An 18,044-nucleotide genomic window follows, 5' to 3' on the forward strand; every position below is an offset into this window, starting at 1 on the left:
ACTATAGATTATCTAAAAATGATCAGTGTAGGAGTAAGAAAAGCCTGTTCTTTCCTACTAAATTGCACAATGAACATTTTGGTTTTAGTTTCAATCTAAAATTCTTCCAGACGAAAAAAATACTTAAGAACTTTATATACAATCTCTGGAATCATTTAATATATTTTTAATATAAATGTAAAATACGTAAATATGTATTTTGGGGAGATCTGAATGTTCTGTAGTTTTCCTAATTTTTATAAACGACTACCAATTTTAAAGTCTTACCTTCCTCACAAAGTAATTAGTAGGTATGAGAATAAAGGTAAAGTTAAGTTAACCATTAAACAAAAATTAACTGCCCTCAGGTATGCTGTAAAGGTCTAAGAATCTTCAAACAATTACTCTTCATTCCAACACAGGCAGTTCTTACTTCTCCATAACCAAATTCGTGTCACAAAGCTGAGGGTTTTTTTGTTCAATTGTACCTTCAATTTATGAATTACACATGATTAATATTTAGTTTCTAGAGTTAGGCTAATCACATGATTAATATTTAGTTTCTAGAGTTAGGCTAATCAACGACAGAGATTAACCTATGTCCTTTACACAACAGAATCCTTTGCATATAATACAGGCCCCTTAAAATAACACTGAGGGCAAGCTGATCTTAATATTCAAAAAGAGCCTAAATGATATTCTAAACACTGAGCATCTACAATCACTTTTCAAAAATTTTCTTCTAAAATTAAAGTGAAAGAAAGGAAATTCCTTAGAGATAGTGTTATTTTCCTCTTCATTTAAACAGATGGTCATTCTTAAGTATTACTTACCAATTTCCTTCCTTATTTCAAAGGAAACCACAGAATATTAAATTTGGAAGAAATAATTCAGCATACAATTTGAGAATGCTAAGAATTTCACTTTTAGGGGAAAAAAATATTTTAAAACTGTGAGCAAACCTTTGCAGAACTGCCGATCTTCAACCAAACCAGAAAATGCATTACTCTTACCTTGAGAAAATTCTTGACTCGCTCAGGATCATAGCAGTTGCTTTCTCTGCAGATTCTTTCTACTTCTTTGATCTGCCCTGTCTTGCAAGCTGCCTGAATATATTTAAAGTGCACATCTGGGTCCTGACTAAAGTTAACAATGGATCCCAGAAAATAAAAAAGACCTTAAAGAAACAAATAATTGAAATTAAGCACAGGTGTACCTTTGAGAACGACAGACCTGAAAAATACTTAAGCAATTAAAAAACATTATGTCAATTATACCTCAATTTAAAAAACAAGCAAAAACCCCCACAGTTATACTGCATAGTCCCAAATAAAAACTGGTTGCTCAAAAAGCTCAATAAGAATATTAAATAGTCCACTAATCAGTTCAATAAATGGATTTGTACTTTAATCCCTACAGAACAGAAAATTCAATGTTTTCTAGTAGTTGAGAAATAGGTGACAGCTATTTAATATCAAAGCTAATTATCATACCATATTCCATATGAGAAATTTTAAATGAAGTCCACTATAGCAGGTGTTTCTCTATACGCAGTTAATAGGAAACACACAAAAGTAGCTTAAAAAGAATTTAATGCAGTGCCGTTCAACAGAATTTTCTGCAATGATGCAAATATTCTATATCTACACTATCTAATACAGTAGCCACTAACCACATGTGGCTATTGAGCACCTGAAATGTAGCTAGTGTGACTGAAGAACTAAATTTTTAATTGTATTCAATTTTAATTACTTTAAATTTACATAGCTACATGTGGCTAGTGGCTACTGTACTGAATGAACAGTATAAATGTAGTGCACAGTTAACACAGAAACTGAAAAAATTAAGAAAACTAGTAGGAATCGCTTATTCCTTCTGTCTAGAGCAGTACTACAAGAAGAGGGAAGAAAAGGTAAGTAGAGACCAGATATTTAGCTAATGAACCTAAAAGCCACCAACAGTGATTACATTAATACTCAGCATAGGGCTTCCCTGGTGGCGCAGTGGTTGAGAGTCCACCTGCCGACGCAGGGGACACAGGTTCGTGCCCCGGTCCAGGAAGATCCCACAAGCCGTGGAGCGGCTGGGCCCGTGAGCCATGGCCGCTGAGCCTGCACGTCCGGAGCCTGTGCTCCGCAACGGGAGAGGCCCGCATACCGCAATAAAAAAAAAAAAAAAAAAAAACTCAGCACAACAGTGGTTCTCAACTGGGGGCAAGATGGTTTTCTTCCCAGGAGACATTGAGCAAGGTCTGGAGACATTTTAGTGGTCACAATTGGTGGAGGTGATGCTCCTGGCATCCAGTGGACTGAAGCCAGCAATGCTGCTAAATATCCTGCATGCATACAAAAATGTACCCCCCAACACAACAAATTATCCAGCCCAATATGTCTGTATCGCTGAGGTTGAGAAAACCTGCTACAGGGACAAGTCACAAAATTTCCTTGGCTAGAATCGTTTGCCATTATAAGAGTCAGACAATATAAACACAATCATTACATACCTGATCATTAGTATTTTCATCTTATACAATTATGACAAAGCTACTACATATATTTGTATCTTAAAATTTTGCCTTTAATTCACCTATAAAATATCCATGCAGACAGTCTTCTTCACCGCATGTCCCTGGAACCTGGTATAGAATATGCCTGGCAATAGTTACTGAATAAGACGACTTAAAATATCCCATCAAAGTAAGCTTGTAGAAAGAATTTCCAACAGCCTATGACAAGTCCATATAGCCTATGACACTGACCGTTTAACAATAACCCTCTTGGCTACCTTAAATAATTTAAAACAACTCAAACTCCTAATTACCTTCAAAACTCTTGAAAGATTCAAAAAGTTCAATCAGAGACTGAGTGGACAGTTGTTCGTGATACTTAGAAGCCACTTGCACACAGATCTGTAGATTCTGACGAATATTGGCAGATAGCATGGCTCTGAGGCATTCCAGGGAGTCTTCTACTGATAAGGACCCAAAGTAATTCACTAACCACTAGAGGACAAAATAAATAAGTAAATAAATAAATGAAACAATGTTAAACCTAATGGTGGTATGAAATTACTATCATTCAGTAACACAAACACATTTTCGGTATACCAATTAATCATAACTAATAGTTAGGTAAGAGCCTAAAATACCTCAGGGTTAAGAAGATGGGTATGAACAACTGCACGCTTTATATCATATAAGTCAGTGAAGTGTTCTAAAGCACGCTGCAGGAGGCCCGCCTTCTCACACAGCTGAGCGATATGAGCCCGGTCATAATGCGTGAACATCTGATTCCCTAGAATAGCATCTGCGACCTATAAAACCATAAAAAGGATGAGCTTTTTTTACTACTCCATTTATATCAGTAACTCCATATGCAGATTACATATTAAGATTCAACAGTGAATTAATTGGTAAAGGAGAGAAAGTACAAAAGAATGTTAGCTAAATTTTCTAAAATGAGGAACAGGCATGTCAGTAGCTTCAAATAATCTAAGAAGCTCTGAATAACTACAAAAGCAGTGTTGGAAACATGCCTAGAAAGCATGAAAACACGTACTTGAGGTGCATGCATAAGGTTCATCTCAAGCAACCTTGTCTGTAAAGGACCTTCAGATGGGCGATTATTCTTCAGTGCATCAAGCAAGAATGCAGTACACTGCTGAATTAGATTGTATTCCATAAACACATCGACAATCTGCAAAAAAAAAATTTAAAGGAAATTGTTTTAAGATACTTAAAAGCTGCTTTATGATACTGTTGACAATATATGTAAATGAAAGGAAATGAAACATTATCTCTTTCTTCACATATAAAACACTGCCAGATCAAATCCCAGATTTAAAGAATATTATTTGGACAGCATAACGTCATAATTTAAGAGTAAGTTTTTGTCTTCTGGAGTTACTTTTAGTTCTAGTAAAAACAACCACAAAATATTTCAAGATACTATATAATAGCAGAATATAAATTGATAGATTTAAAATTTTGATGACTGATTGATTGATGCATGCATGCATGCATGCATGCCACGCCACACGGCATGCAGGACCTTAGTTCCCCGACCAGGGATCGAACCCGTACCCCGTGTGGTGGAAGCACGGACTCCTAACCACTGGACCGCCAGGGAATTCCCTGATGAACTATTTAAAATATACAAAAGCATAAAAATGAAAGAGTCTGTGACTCCCACTTCATATATGCATCTCTTCCCTCTCCCTTCACCTAGTGGCAGCGGCTATCCTTTGTGTTTTATTATTCCCATCTATTTTTCATATTTTTAACACATATACCACTCTAAATGAGATGGTATTTGTTCTGCATGTTTTAGAACTGTATATAGATGGTATCTGACTGTCCACTCTTCTGCAACTTGCTTTTTTGGTAACGTACTTAAGGTTTATCCATGTAGATCAACACAGCTCTAATTTCTACAGATAAAAAAGTTAACCCATTCTTCTCCAAAGTTGTTTAAACTCAGATCTCCCCCATTCTCTATACTTCTACAAAATACATTTTAACTCCTTTACCTGTGTGATATCAGCAAGAGGTTCTTCATCCTGAACTAACATTTGAGCAAACTGCTGCCCCTGATCTGGACTGATTCGCATAACATTTCTCAGCAGAAAGATCCAGTCTGGAGTATATCCAACCTACAAAGAGACAAAAACTTAAGCCCTGCTACAAAGTTCCATTTTTATATCATTTAAAGGCTTTTTCTGCAATAGAATCTTGCTACTACAGACAGAGCTAATGGTGAAAATACAAATTCAGTTTTAACTTAGATGCTCAATTTGATCTCGGTTTATACAAGACAAATAGACACCTTGGTGATAACATATTTGAACAAATAGCTATACATTTTTATAATTGGCTTATTCAGTCTCATTGACCACCAAAAAAATCTGTTCTAACAGGTTAAACATGCCCTAGCAGCTTAAATTCTATAAGCCATGCAAGAGTAACTGTCTCCATTTTTGAAGTGTAATTCTATATGCGAGCCATAACAGCATTTTTATACTTTTGCAAGTAATTATAAATATTTAAGGAAATTCACTATTAAAGTCACTGAGAGTTACTATAAGCTAATTTCTCTCTTAATGTTTTAATGAATTTATGTGGAGAATCTGTTTCATTGAACTCACTTTTTTAGCATATAAAACAATCTTCTGGACTTGACCTGTTTCTGCAAAGCACTGAATGACTTTATTTGGCACATTAGCCCTTAGGTACACACTAAGTGCCAATGTAGGGTCCACAGATTTCACAAGGTCTCCCAGTTCTTCAGAGCATTCCAGCTGTCCAAAGGAAAAAGAGACTGTTTAGTAAGCCATGAGCTGCTGTATAAATCAGCAATTGACACTACTTCCACTATAAATAAAAACTAACATGACAGGCACTTAGTTTCTCAGTTGTCCCAGAATGTATTATAAATATGCAGGGGTTGTGGTTATAAAGACTCTTGATTTTTTAATTAATTAATTAATGTATTTATTTTTGGCTGTGTTGTCTTCGTTGCCACGTGCAGGCTTTCTCTAGTTGCGAAGAGCAGGGGCTACTCTTCGTTGTGGAGTACGGGCTTCTCATTGAGGTGGCTTCTCCTATTACGGAGCACGGGTTCTAGGTGCACGGGCTTCAGTAGTTGTGGCTCGTGGGCTCTAGAGTGCAGGCTCAGTAGTTGTGGCACACGGGCTTAGTTGCTCCACGGCATATGGGATCTTCCCGGACCAGGGCTCGAACTCGTGTCCCCTGCATTGGCAGGCGGACTCTTAACCACTGCGCCACCAGGGAAGCCCAAGACTCTTGATTTTGTATTCACAGCAATAACTCAGAATTCTCCACACATTCTACTTAATCAAGGATAAAAACCCACCAAGACTTCACATGTACAGATACTACCAATTACCTTGTTAGGAATATAAATACTTAAAAAGCAGAATCTTGCTCCTCTAACTATTGAGAGTATTCAGATATCAGACCCACATGTTCTTAATTTTTCAAGAATAATGCAGCTCCTAATGTAATGTTATGAAATGAAAATCTGATATTCAAGGAGCCAGATGAGGCTTACCATAAAGACCATTACTAAAATTAGGGTATAATCTGTATGTCTGAAGGATCTAAGCTTCATTATCTTCTTGATTTTTGGATTTAAGGTTATAAAGCAGGACATTAATTTCAAGAGGTCAAACAGATAAAAATTTTAGAATTTTTAGGTGGTATACATGCAGATACCCTCCTCTGTACTATTCAACCTGCCTTAGTCAGCTGCCCAATCTGGAAAGCAGCTTCTCTAAAAGAGTTCTGCTTTATATACTAGAGTTGATTTTCTATGATTATCACCGACATTCAATGAGAAGTTCTCTCAGAGTCTACACCTCTCAACCAAACACGCTAACTAATGAAGAGTTGACCAGTGTCCTTTTTACCACAAATGAATCCTATGTGACCATTCGCCAAAAAAGGTAATGATACCCAAAAAGCTTTCACATTTATATTGGTCAACTCAGTTACCTTGGTTGTTCCCATCCTCCCTTATCTTAAGCAATTAGGATGGACCTCAAATACTCGCTATGTGGCTAGTAACTATTCTTCAGCAGACTCCTGTCCAAGCATCCCAACTCCGAAGTACTATCCTCCAATATCCTATAAGACTGCCAGAAGCTGGGTCAAGAAACAAGGACTTACAATTAGTAATGTAAAAATATAACCAACATAACACTAAAGCCAAAAGGTCTAACATTAAAAGTTATTCACTACTCAGAGTGCTATAAAGAGTACCACCTCAGTTCTTGACACTGGCATAAGACATGGCAATTCAATATTGCCACTTTGTGGAGAAAGGCTTTCTATGGTGGTATGAAAGGAATAATACCACTAAAGGATTGTTTAAACTTGTTAGTTGCCTTACAAATAAGCCACATTTTCCATAATGTGCTCCAGAAAACATAATACCATTAGATACTCTATGTAAAAAGAAATTAGTAAGTACTGAGTGAATTTAAAAGGCATAGAGAAATCTTACAGTAAAGAAAGCTGGTTAACAACAGTTTTTAAAGATTTATAGTTAAATAATTTCAAGAAACTAAGTTAAATATTTTTTCATGTAATGCCAATTAACATTCTGTGAAATCTCTTTGGGAATCTATATCACTGCTAATTAGACAGCCCTGCTGTCTTGTTAACGTATTTCCGAGCCAACGTTTTATAACATGTTTCCCTTGCACACCCAAACATGGTTACTAGCAGCAAAGATCACAGTTTTGATACCTGGGAAGTTCTACAAGAAAAGATATGATGTTGTATGGTTGAAACTACTGGGCATATCAAGTGTGGGATGTGGGAGAAAGGAATACATTCTTAGGTCCAAGTGAGTGTTACATACGTTGACAAATATGAATGCGCAAAGCATCTCACACTAAGCTTTTCCTAAAGCAAAAGGATAGCAATTTGCTTCCAGATTAGTAGTTTTAACCACCAAGCAAGTAATCCTGGATTCCATTTTAAAATAGATATCCTACCCTCAACATGCCACAAAATAAATACATTTTCAAAAGGAAACAAGTTTATGCATCTCATGCAATGTTTATTCTTGTTCTATTCCTACAAGCAATAAATAATGGATGGAGATGTTCTGGCACAGCCTATGTTTTTAACTTGCTAACACAGTATTTAATCAAAGCAAAAATATGTTAACAGAAGTTAATATACCTTATCTTCTTTTAACCATTTCTCCAAAAGCTGTTTCCGCCCTTGCTGAAGTACAGGCCTACACAGTTCTAAGGATTCATATTTGTTTAGCTGGCCCTGGTCCAAAAGGATTCCAAAGTACTGAAGTAGGGGAGAAGTTTGACCTGGCTGAGCTGGGACACTCTGGAACCGACGGATGGTGTCTGGGGTACGAAGGATTCCCTTTAAGAAACAGAAATGTTACAGACTCCTTTTAAAGATGATCCAACATCACACTAATAACTCCATGGGTCTCTTAAGTCAATTTTAAAGGCATGATTCCATCTACTAAAACCAAACCTCAAATATTCAATATATTGAATAGTAAAGATTCAGTCACACTTCTGGTTCAATGTTATGAGATTATCCTGAATCAGGAACATACCAACCTAATTATAATAATGTCAATGTGTAAGACAATAATAGTTACAACTAGCTATTATTCCAGGTTCACATTACGTTAAGTGGAAATTTCATTACACTGCTCAGGGAGTAAGGTGTTAATTCAGTCCAACATAATACAAAGGTGATGAGGATAAATTCAGCTCAACTTGAGACAACTCTTCCTACCATAAATTGAACAGGATTAGTTTAATTTTCAACTCTTAGAAATAAAATCAGTAGTTATCACAGATAAGATCAAACAGTATAACAACTGAGTAACTAAACAGTATTACATCTATGTAAATCACAGCTTGTTAGATCTATATATCATTCTGACATCCTGGGTTTTAAAAAGCTACCCAAATCTAGAGCACAGAAAAGTAATTAAATCTAGAGGTACTGACAAGTAACTCATTCTACTGGAAAACACATCCTAAAAAAGGTTAGTTTCTCTGTGGAAAGCTGGTTCTAGTTCTAACTAACAGTATTAGAAATAGAGCATATTAGCATTAATCCAATCATGGCAACTTCACTTTCATAACTATTTACCTTTGGTGCATTAGCAGCCACCTTTGCTGCCTCTGAGTAATTTCCCTGGGCAAAAAGAGCATTAAATTTCCGGGCAAAGAGTTCTTCAGCACCAGCCAAGTTGTTACGTACAGCCATTCTCAGGGCCAAATCAGGATTTTGTAGGACATTGGTGATATAAGGAATTATGTTTTCTTCTTCCACACATACTGAGAGAACCTGCAATTTAAGATCTAATGAATAGCTGCAATGTGTTCATGTGAGCATCAGTGAAACCAAATCCATTTAGAGCTGATGACTACTGAGTCACAAAGGTAATAAAACTGTGACAGCTGCTTTCTTATTGCCATTAAAAAAAAGAAAAAAGAAAAAAAAAGAGGGCAGAAAAGATTAAAGGGTACTAAGCTATTTGCGGGTTCCTAAAATATGGCCATCTTATAATATAAATAACTCCCCACTTCATACTGTCCAAACTCTAACTGCTTTGCTACCATTCATTCATTCTTAACATGGTATGAGTTCACCTGGAAGAAGTTTAAGGTACATTCCTTCTAACTCTAGTATTTTTCAGTAATGTTAATTACATTTACATTCCCAGAGTCCAGATTATATACTCAATGAGGGGAGGACCACTGAATCCTCAGGCACCTTATATACTGCAAGGTATACAGTAGGTACTTAATAAATGTGGCACCAGTGAAGAGGAACTTCTAATTGCTTCTTTTTGAAGAACAATTATCTACCCTCAGTCCTCCTAATAAGTCACAGAACACTGCTTAAAAGCTGAATTCCTGTCAATTGCCACAGAGAAAGGGAGCCCTTCACTATGCATCCATTCCTCTCCCCAACACCAGAGCGGGTATACATCCCAGTAAACTACTTATATTACCCCTAACAGCAGTTCTCATACTATTATTTCTCATCTAAGTGTTTCTCAGTCACTATTCCACATAAGGAAAGGGACTTATCTTTGTTTAATTGTATTATTAGCACCAGGCAGTGTTTAGCACAAAGTAAATGCTTAATATTTGTTAAATAAATGAGAACTCAATAACCAAACAGATAGGTAATATCGATTTGCCTGTTCTATTATTCCTTTTGAGGAAAGTAAAAAAATTTTAACCTCCGAAATTCTTTCATTTCTACAGATCTGACCCCCATCGCCAAAAGCTTAGGACATCTTATATCTGCAATGTGTCACTCTACTCCGTATTAAGACACACCTTTTAAAAAAAGGAAGAATTACTTTCTTTATAGTCATTTGCATTCCACCCATCTTTAATTTAATACTTACCTCCTAGGAAAAATAAGGGAGATGAACAAACCCGCTTCTAACTATACTTTCTGTAGTCTTCCCCAAACACCAAACCAGTTTCATCTTTATCCTACTTTTAGACTGTACTAGCAGATTTCTAGAAACCAGTACTTAAGATCTACAGGGGACAAAGAAGGTTCCTGTACTTCTAAGAAGGTTCCTGTACCTTCTAAAGTACTCTGTTCTACCAAGTTCAGAATGTAAGCTAGATATTGGCAACAATGTCATCTTGATCACTTTTGATTTTTCAACCAACAGAAACCACACACTCATTCCTTCAGGGCATAGGTCCAGCTATAGTTGGTTGGCTCTGATCAAAAGAGTAAAGCCCTGAAGCCTAAAGGTTACTGTAAACATTCACCTTCTTATTCAAAGCAGCTGGCACAGAAAATTTGTGGGGGGAAGGGGAGGAAAACAATCAGTAAGTTCCCAGAATTAAAGTTATGAATATTAAATATATATGGTAAAATTATGCAAGATACTTTAGTTCAAATAATAGTCTCAAAAAAACCCCCAAAAAACAGTAGTCTCTGGCTTAACAAATTTATCATTATAAAATTATCACTAACCTAGTTCACCAAAAGACCCATTCATTCTTGATTTTTCCAAGAGAGACACATGCAACTGAATAGATGAACGCTACTAAATTTTTAAAGTAGCTTTTGTGCCAGACACTGACTGGTGTAGAAATACAATTAAACAAAGAAAAGCCCCTTTCCTAAGGGAGAATAGTGACTGAAACAACTGTAATTCATTGTGGTAAGTGCCATGAAGAGGGCTACCTAAGATCTGGGGACATAGAGCAGAAGCACCTAACCAGCTGTGGAATTGAGGGAGAGGATGCGTAAGTAGGGGAAGACTCTCTTTCTCTAGAGTATTTCTCTCTTCATATACATACCATTTTCTGGAAATTAACAGAATAAAGGAGAAAAAATCTATCTACTTCTTTTGCTTACCATCTAGGGAAAATACTAATTTGGAGGAAAACTAGTAAAAGGCAAGGCCAGTAACAGTACTGTTTTTGAAAATTTAACCTTTTTTTTTTTTTAGGGAAAAAGATACTTCCTGGTATATTTTAAACTACATTAAAACACTAAAACACAGAAAAAGGATCACTTGTGTTAGGTGGTATGAGGAGGTATGTCAAATGTGACAAATTCAGAACAGCTAATATACTCCCTAATTGGATAACTTTTCAAGTACCCTCACTGAACATATCATAGCTACTGTAACATATCACCTTCCAACATTAAACATTTAGTAATAATTAAAGAGGTAGGGAAAAAGATGTAAGAAGAATTCTTTTCCTTGTAGTTGATAATTTGTCTTAGAGAGATCACAAGAAGAAAACCCCTATAAAAAGTATACAATCTCGGAATTCCCGTTGGTCCAGTGGTTAGGACTTGGCGCTTTCACTGCTGGAGTCCGGCTTCAATCCCTGGACAGGTAACTAAGATCCCACAGGCCGCAAGGTGCAGCCAAAAAAAAAAAGTACACAGTCTGTCAAATGTGACCCTACTAGTTTCTTTGCATGAAGAGTTACTTCTCTTGATAATAGAGACACACACACAATCCTAGGTGGCTATACCGTATGCCAAATAGTTTCTCTCAGACAGTGTTAAAGAGAGACTGTTATCATATGCTTCTGCATTTTTAGGTATATATTATTTTCTGACATCCAAAGTTACCATTTACTTTTTGAAAAAAGCTAACACTAATAAGTGCTATTTTATTTTATCACTTAATTTAATTTTCAAGGTTTCCTTACTTGTCCCTTTCTGTTTACTCCAATTATTCCAGCTGTGGCTTCATGAGGTGCAGTGACAAAGATTGTTTCTCCACTGATTCTATTCATGTAGATGCAGGTACCAGTCTCAAGATCATACAGGTGGATATAACCATACTTAGTAATCAAGAATACTACGTCATGCTTTTCACTGATCTGTATAAAGAAAATCAACGGTTCAGTAAAATAATGAATCTATAAACAGAAAATTTAGTCCAATTCCATTTTAGAGATGGTGAAATTCTAGAACTTTGACAAGAGGCTTACATGAAAAATTAAAAGCTAGTATTTATGGTTTCCTCATTTTTACAGCAAATTCAAATATGGGATATCCCAAGCTCTTACATAAAACACAAGAATATTAATAAATTGTATAAGATAAAAGAGAAAAACATCATATTGAACAACCTGGGATAACCCAATTTATATATTACATTAAAGAAAGAGTATTACTTTACAAAGTTTCACTAACAAACTATTTTTGAGTAAAGGTACCACTTAAATTATATTGACTATCAGTTGTAGTTTTTGAATTGTGTTAAGAGGAGAGATTTTAAGTTCATTTGTTTTGCTTAAAATACCTGCATTGCAACAGGAAAGTCATTTTGTGCTTCTGGAGGAAAGAAAACATCCACTGCCTTCTTTGGAAAGGGTTGGTTCCCTGTAGGTGGTGTGCCAACTTCAATGATATGTAGCTGTTAAAAAGAAAATAAAACTTATGATCAAATGCTAAAAGGACCATAGCAGCTTTATTTGTAGCCCCAAACTAAAAACAACCAAAATGTCCTATGATAGGTGAACATTAAACTATATGGTACAACCATACCATGGAACTCCTCAGTAATAAAATGAACGTTCACGGACACTATGCCCCGTGAGAACACACACAAAAAAGGCACTCTCAGAAGATCACATACTATATGATTCTATTTACATAGCATTCTTTTTTTTTTTTTTTTTTGCGGTACGCGGGCCTCTCACTGCTGTGGCCTCTCCCGCCGCGGAGCACAGGCTCCGGACACGCAGGCCCAGAGGCCATGGCTCACGGGCCCAGCCGCTCCGCGGCACGCGGGATCCTCCCGGACCAGGGCACGAACCCACGTCCCCTGCATTGGCAGGTGGACTCTCAACCACTGCGCCACCAAGGAAGCCCTACATAGCATTCTTGAAGAGACAAAATTCTAGTAATGGAGAGTATTAGTGATTTTCAGGAGTTAAAGATGGTAAGGGAGAGGTAAGTGGTTGTGACTGTAAAGGGGTAGCAAGAGGGAAATCTTTGTGGTGACGGAATAGTATGTACCTTGAATCTATTCATGATAAAATGACACAATTATACAATTGAACCAATGTCAACTTCTGGTTTATCTACTGTACTACATCGCTATGTAACCTTTGGGGTAAACTAGGTAAAGGGCATGGGATTTCTCTGTACTGTCTTTGCAGCTTCCTATGAATAATATGTATTATTTCAAGATAAAAATTTTAAAAAGTCGGTTGAATAGCTCAATCACACCTCAATCTACTTTAAATTAAGAATGGTGAAACAATATCCACAAAAGGGCTTTTGATTATAATTTAGTTTTTCCAAATAGAAATCTAACTTAAGTTGTTAAATTCTTCTCTGCCCACACCTACTCTAAAGTATGCACTTTAGGTAAGTATGCACTTAAGCTGGCTGAGTTGTCGCTCTAATCACATACACCTCACAAATTTGGATGAGAACATTCTGATTTTAAATGTCCGATGCTTCACATCAGTGAGCGAGGCAAGAGAAAGCAAATAATGTCAATGAAAGAGTATTATATATTTTGCTTAGTCATGCCAAGAATGGACTAAAACAATAAATAATTCCGTTTCCAAGATATATAACCATATGAAAGTTATTAGGGTGGTCTCATCCTTAACTAGGATGACTAGCCATCCAGCTTAAAGGCTATTGATTACCATATTTTAGGCAATCTCTGTCTTGATTTTTAAAAACTACTTAGCATGGAAAAATATTAAGACTTCAGAGATTCTGCTATGGCAATGAGAAAAGCAGTCAAACTGAGTTTCCAGGGGCAGCAGTGCTAACTGTGGCATCCAGCAGTGCAATCATAGCAGCAGCAGGTCCGCAGAGTTCTGTGTCAGGACTTTTGGCTGCTGCCCATTCTCCCTTATTCCTCCTAATTTTCCAAGCTTGGTTCTTAACCTTCCTAGCTATTGAAAACTATCCATTATCCTTTCATTCAATTTTTTATGCTCTAATCAACCACACCCTGTTTCTGTTGTCTGAAACTAAGAACCTTACAAAGTACTTCAATTTGTCCAGGTGATTTCAATGTATAGTCAGCGTTGAGAAGCTCTGATTTAAGGCAATGGTACTGAAATTGTGGTCCACATTCTATCTAGTCACCTAGAGCTTTTAAAATGCACATTATGAGCTCCACTTACTGAATCAGACTCTCTAGATGGAAGGCACACAAATGTACATTTTAGCCACCCTAGTGATTCTTACGCACAGTAAAGTTGAAAAACATCAAATTAAGGCCTTTGGTAAAGGCAATGAAAATAAAGTCTTACTATAAACAGCTGATACAAATAAGTTGTTAAAGAACATTCATTTTGGACAAGTATCACTAGAAACAGAATTGAAACAAATTAAGTCACCACAAATCTGAATGTTAAAAACAAATTAGCAAGAAAGGGAGAATATTTTGAAATTAGGTAACAAATTAATTAGTAACAGAAAAACAAAAAAGATAAGTTCTCACTAAAACAATTTCCAAAGGCAAAACTTACCTTCCCTCCAGCTTGACCCCGTACTGCAAAACAAAATAACGTCGATTCTTCTGCATTTCCTTCCATCTTAAACTGTGCGAAGCTAGCCGCATGTCCTTCAATGGGCTGAGACACTTTCCTATCTACAGAATATAACTGCATAGCTCCTACCACACGATTTTGCTACAAAAGATCAAGCAGAATAAAGTTTGGGGACCCAATAACTCCCAGATTCAACAACTACTGAAATAACTAGAATGCTTTACAAGAATTTACAATTCCTTGTTAGTCTCTCAATGTAGATTTGATACCTCTTAATTTAAAATTTAGCTGCGAACACTCTCTTATTAAAGCGTTAACATGAATGTTTAAAATGTGCCTCATATACAACCATCTCTTTACACTATCTTTAAAAAAAGAAAGATATAGGAGTACTCATTTTGCAGTAAATATCCACAATAAATTCCAAATCATTCATACAGGAACTCACTATCCACTCAACCTGCAAATAAGACCTAAAAACACCTTGGTAAGAGTACTCTGAACTGTATGTTAGTATAAAAGCATTAAGCCAGCAACCTCTATTTCCTAAAAACAAAAAAAAAGGAAGGAAAAAAAAACAGTCTTCCAAAATAAATCAGATTTGCAAAGACAACCTAATTTCAAAATAAACTGCATTCTGAGCCCATTAATTCTCTAAACCTTTTCTTTATTAAAAACTAGAAAAATGTTACCTGTGCAGATATGCCAGTCAGAAGTAACCACTTTTGCTTTGCATCAGTACGATAATTGATAATCTGGCACCCTGCAAGGCTAGAATGACGATCAAACATTTTCACCGGCTGAGACTCTCCTTCCATACTCCAATGATAAACTGCATTGTCCGTAACAAGAGCAACCGTATTCAAAGAGATCCATTTCCAGAAGGTGACATCATCGGTCATGGTATGGGCCTTCATTTTACTTTTCATTTCAATGTTAAATATCTGAAGAGTTTTCCCAGCTAAAAACAAAATTAAGAATTATGAATCACTAAGAAAGCAAAGTTCAGGATAAATTAATATCTAGCTAGACTAGACTCCCTCTGCAGCAAAATCTGTAACCTCCAAACAAAATGGTTCTATCATGAGACTAATAACCAACTACAGAAGTCACACTGACAGACTAGCAACCATTGAAGAGATAGCTGAAACTGGGTAGTCTACACCTAACTGTGACGCAAAAACTCTATCACCTCTAATCAAGACATTTTAAACAGACAGTATGACTTCCAGAGAATTCTAAATCTCAACTAAAAATGAGTCTAAAGAACAGCTCACTTAACAATGGAAAACAAGTTGTAATCTTCATGCTTAATTAAGAATGCTTACCCATAAAGTGAGTTAGTGGTAGGTACACAGAACAAAGCAAATCTGATTCAAGCACATGGGGAAAATGTCTACTTTTTAAAAGGCAGCCGTCCCCGCCCCACCCCCACCCCCCCACCATTCAACTAAATCTCGTGGAAACTTCTCTTTGGAAGAGGATATACTTCAACTCTACCTTGTACCACTAGCACATAAGAGAAGTGCATGCTACGTTTAGTTGGTTTAAGATACAAAGGGAAGGTAGGGGTGCTGGAGAAAAGGAGAGGGAGACAAAGGAGGACAGTTTCAGATGTTAATATACTAGAGATAAGAACAAAATTCAAGCTTCATCCAATTAAGACAGCAAACATTTAGTAAAAGAAGGATGAAATTTGCCTTGAATGTTAACAGTTCACTGAGTCAGATGCAAAGGCTTGTACTTATAATTTGAAATCCATCACAGTCCGAAAAGTGATTTGGTTTAAATGACTAGAGGTCAAAAGCCCACGGCTGACACTAGGCTATCTAATTCAGATTAGTCCTTGGAGACTAAGGAAAACTCCATTACTGAGCCATAGAGAATCTGGCTCCTGAAGAACAAAAATTATAAGATAGTATGGGGGTGAGAGTGGGGGTGGAGAGAGGGATGGGACGGGACACAAAACATACAGCTTTGTACCACGACCCTTCCTAATTACTACATGGGTAAAAGCTTCTTCCATAAAACGAAGAATGTTATTCCCATCCCACACAATATGTAAACCACAACCAGACTTGAACAATTGTGAGAGTTATAGTCCTGTTTATAAAAAGAAACCAAGGGATTTGAAACTGGATTCAGAGGGAAGCAGTATTTGGGAATGACGTACTTTCCTCTGCTGTCTTCCCCAACCCCTAGTTAATTATACATTTTATTCTTTACATGAAAGGGGTTGGTGGGGTGGTTTCGGGAGGAGGGCAGGGATGACAGCTTAACTCTAATGTAGACATACAGGCACAAATCATTTCAATTTATTCTTTTTATAGAACAGGACAATAACTAATACAATCTAATTTAAGATAACTCACCATCTGCACACATAAGAAAGCATTAAGAAATGTGATAAAATAACAATAACATTAAAAATAGCAAAGAATTTTGAGAAAATTAAAACGATGGCCTTTTAACAGAGGTGTGAGAGCTGCTAAGCAGTTGAATTTAAATTCTTTAAGGAGGCTGAAGGGAGCTTAATACCTTAAAGTATAATATGTATTGTTTAATGGAAGCAAATAATAGATCACTGCCACAAAGCAAGTATCCCAGGTAAAAGCTGGACCATCTTTCCTTGAGATGAGATCAACTCCTATCTTGGATATGTAATGGAGACTTATTTGTTTGAATATGCTTGCCCCCCGACCCTCAGCCAACCAATTTAATCTCCAACCAGAGTTACTACTAAATACAAAGTATAAATCATGTGGGAAAAAAATGTATTTAAAAGTCTATTTAAATACTTCAGCACCTCTAACAATTCACCCACAAATTTATCAAGAAATTACTAGGAATCTGAACTCTTCCTCCTACAACCGAGAAGAAAAACGACAAAGCAAAAAATAGGCAATTAAATGTGCCTTTCAGATTCAGCCAGTTTGTTACCTAGCCCTCTTAAAAACCGTTTTAAACGGTCAATTTCACTCAGTCTATAGTTCAAAGGCAAAAAATTAACATAGACTCCCAGAGAGTATGAGGTTCTCTGAACTCTGTTTAGATTGACAGGCTGTACAGTTCCCTGTTGTGACAATTAAAAAGTTAGTCTGAATAAACTCTAACACCGTTGATTCCAAAAATTTAATACCCACCTATACACACACACACTTTTAAAAATGAGTGTAAATTCAAGCCATTTTTAGAACTTGATAATCTAAATGAAACACAAGCCTGAAGCATAAAAAAGGCACAGCATGAAGAGCAAGTTTATCATCACAACAAACTTCTGCAATGTTTAGGTGCTAATATTAGTAAAGTACATTTTATTCCAGAATATGAATCACTAATTTCTTATGTCTTCTGTATATGGAGTTATGTTTTCAGTACAATCTTATCACACTGTAGGTATAAAATTTAAATTCATTTAATCTAAAACGTAAAATTTTCCAAGTAGATCTTATGCGTAGAAAGTAAGACATCTCACAGAAATATGCCTAGTAAGTCATGAAAGTAGTTAAAAATCAAATACAGTA

General features: G+C 36.3%; 1 protein-coding gene across 1 annotated transcript in view; it reads right to left on the reverse strand.

Moving 5' to 3' along the window:
* Positions 1-18,044, reverse strand: part of CLTC (clathrin heavy chain) — a 60,644-nt gene that overhangs the window by 22,810 nt on the left and 19,790 nt on the right. The window contains exons 3-14 of the mRNA XM_082861133.1: positions 15,213-15,481; positions 14,500-14,661; positions 12,300-12,413; positions 11,701-11,874; positions 8,639-8,836; positions 7,688-7,888; positions 5,122-5,274; positions 4,507-4,629; positions 3,537-3,674; positions 3,127-3,291; positions 2,800-2,980; positions 993-1,156 (exon numbers count right to left, since the gene is read on the reverse strand). Coding sequence (XP_082717259.1) covers positions 993-1,156; positions 2,800-2,980; positions 3,127-3,291; positions 3,537-3,674; positions 4,507-4,629; positions 5,122-5,274; positions 7,688-7,888; positions 8,639-8,836; positions 11,701-11,874; positions 12,300-12,413; positions 14,500-14,661; positions 15,213-15,481 — 2,042 coding nt within the window. The remainder of the gene's footprint in view (positions 1-992; positions 1,157-2,799; positions 2,981-3,126; positions 3,292-3,536; positions 3,675-4,506; positions 4,630-5,121; positions 5,275-7,687; positions 7,889-8,638; positions 8,837-11,700; positions 11,875-12,299; positions 12,414-14,499; positions 14,662-15,212; positions 15,482-18,044) is intronic.

This window comes from Leucopleurus acutus (genome assembly GCF_964270905.1).
Source record: "Leucopleurus acutus genome assembly, chromosome: 19".
Classification (NCBI taxonomy): Eukaryota; Metazoa; Chordata; class Mammalia; order Artiodactyla; family Delphinidae; genus Leucopleurus; species Leucopleurus acutus.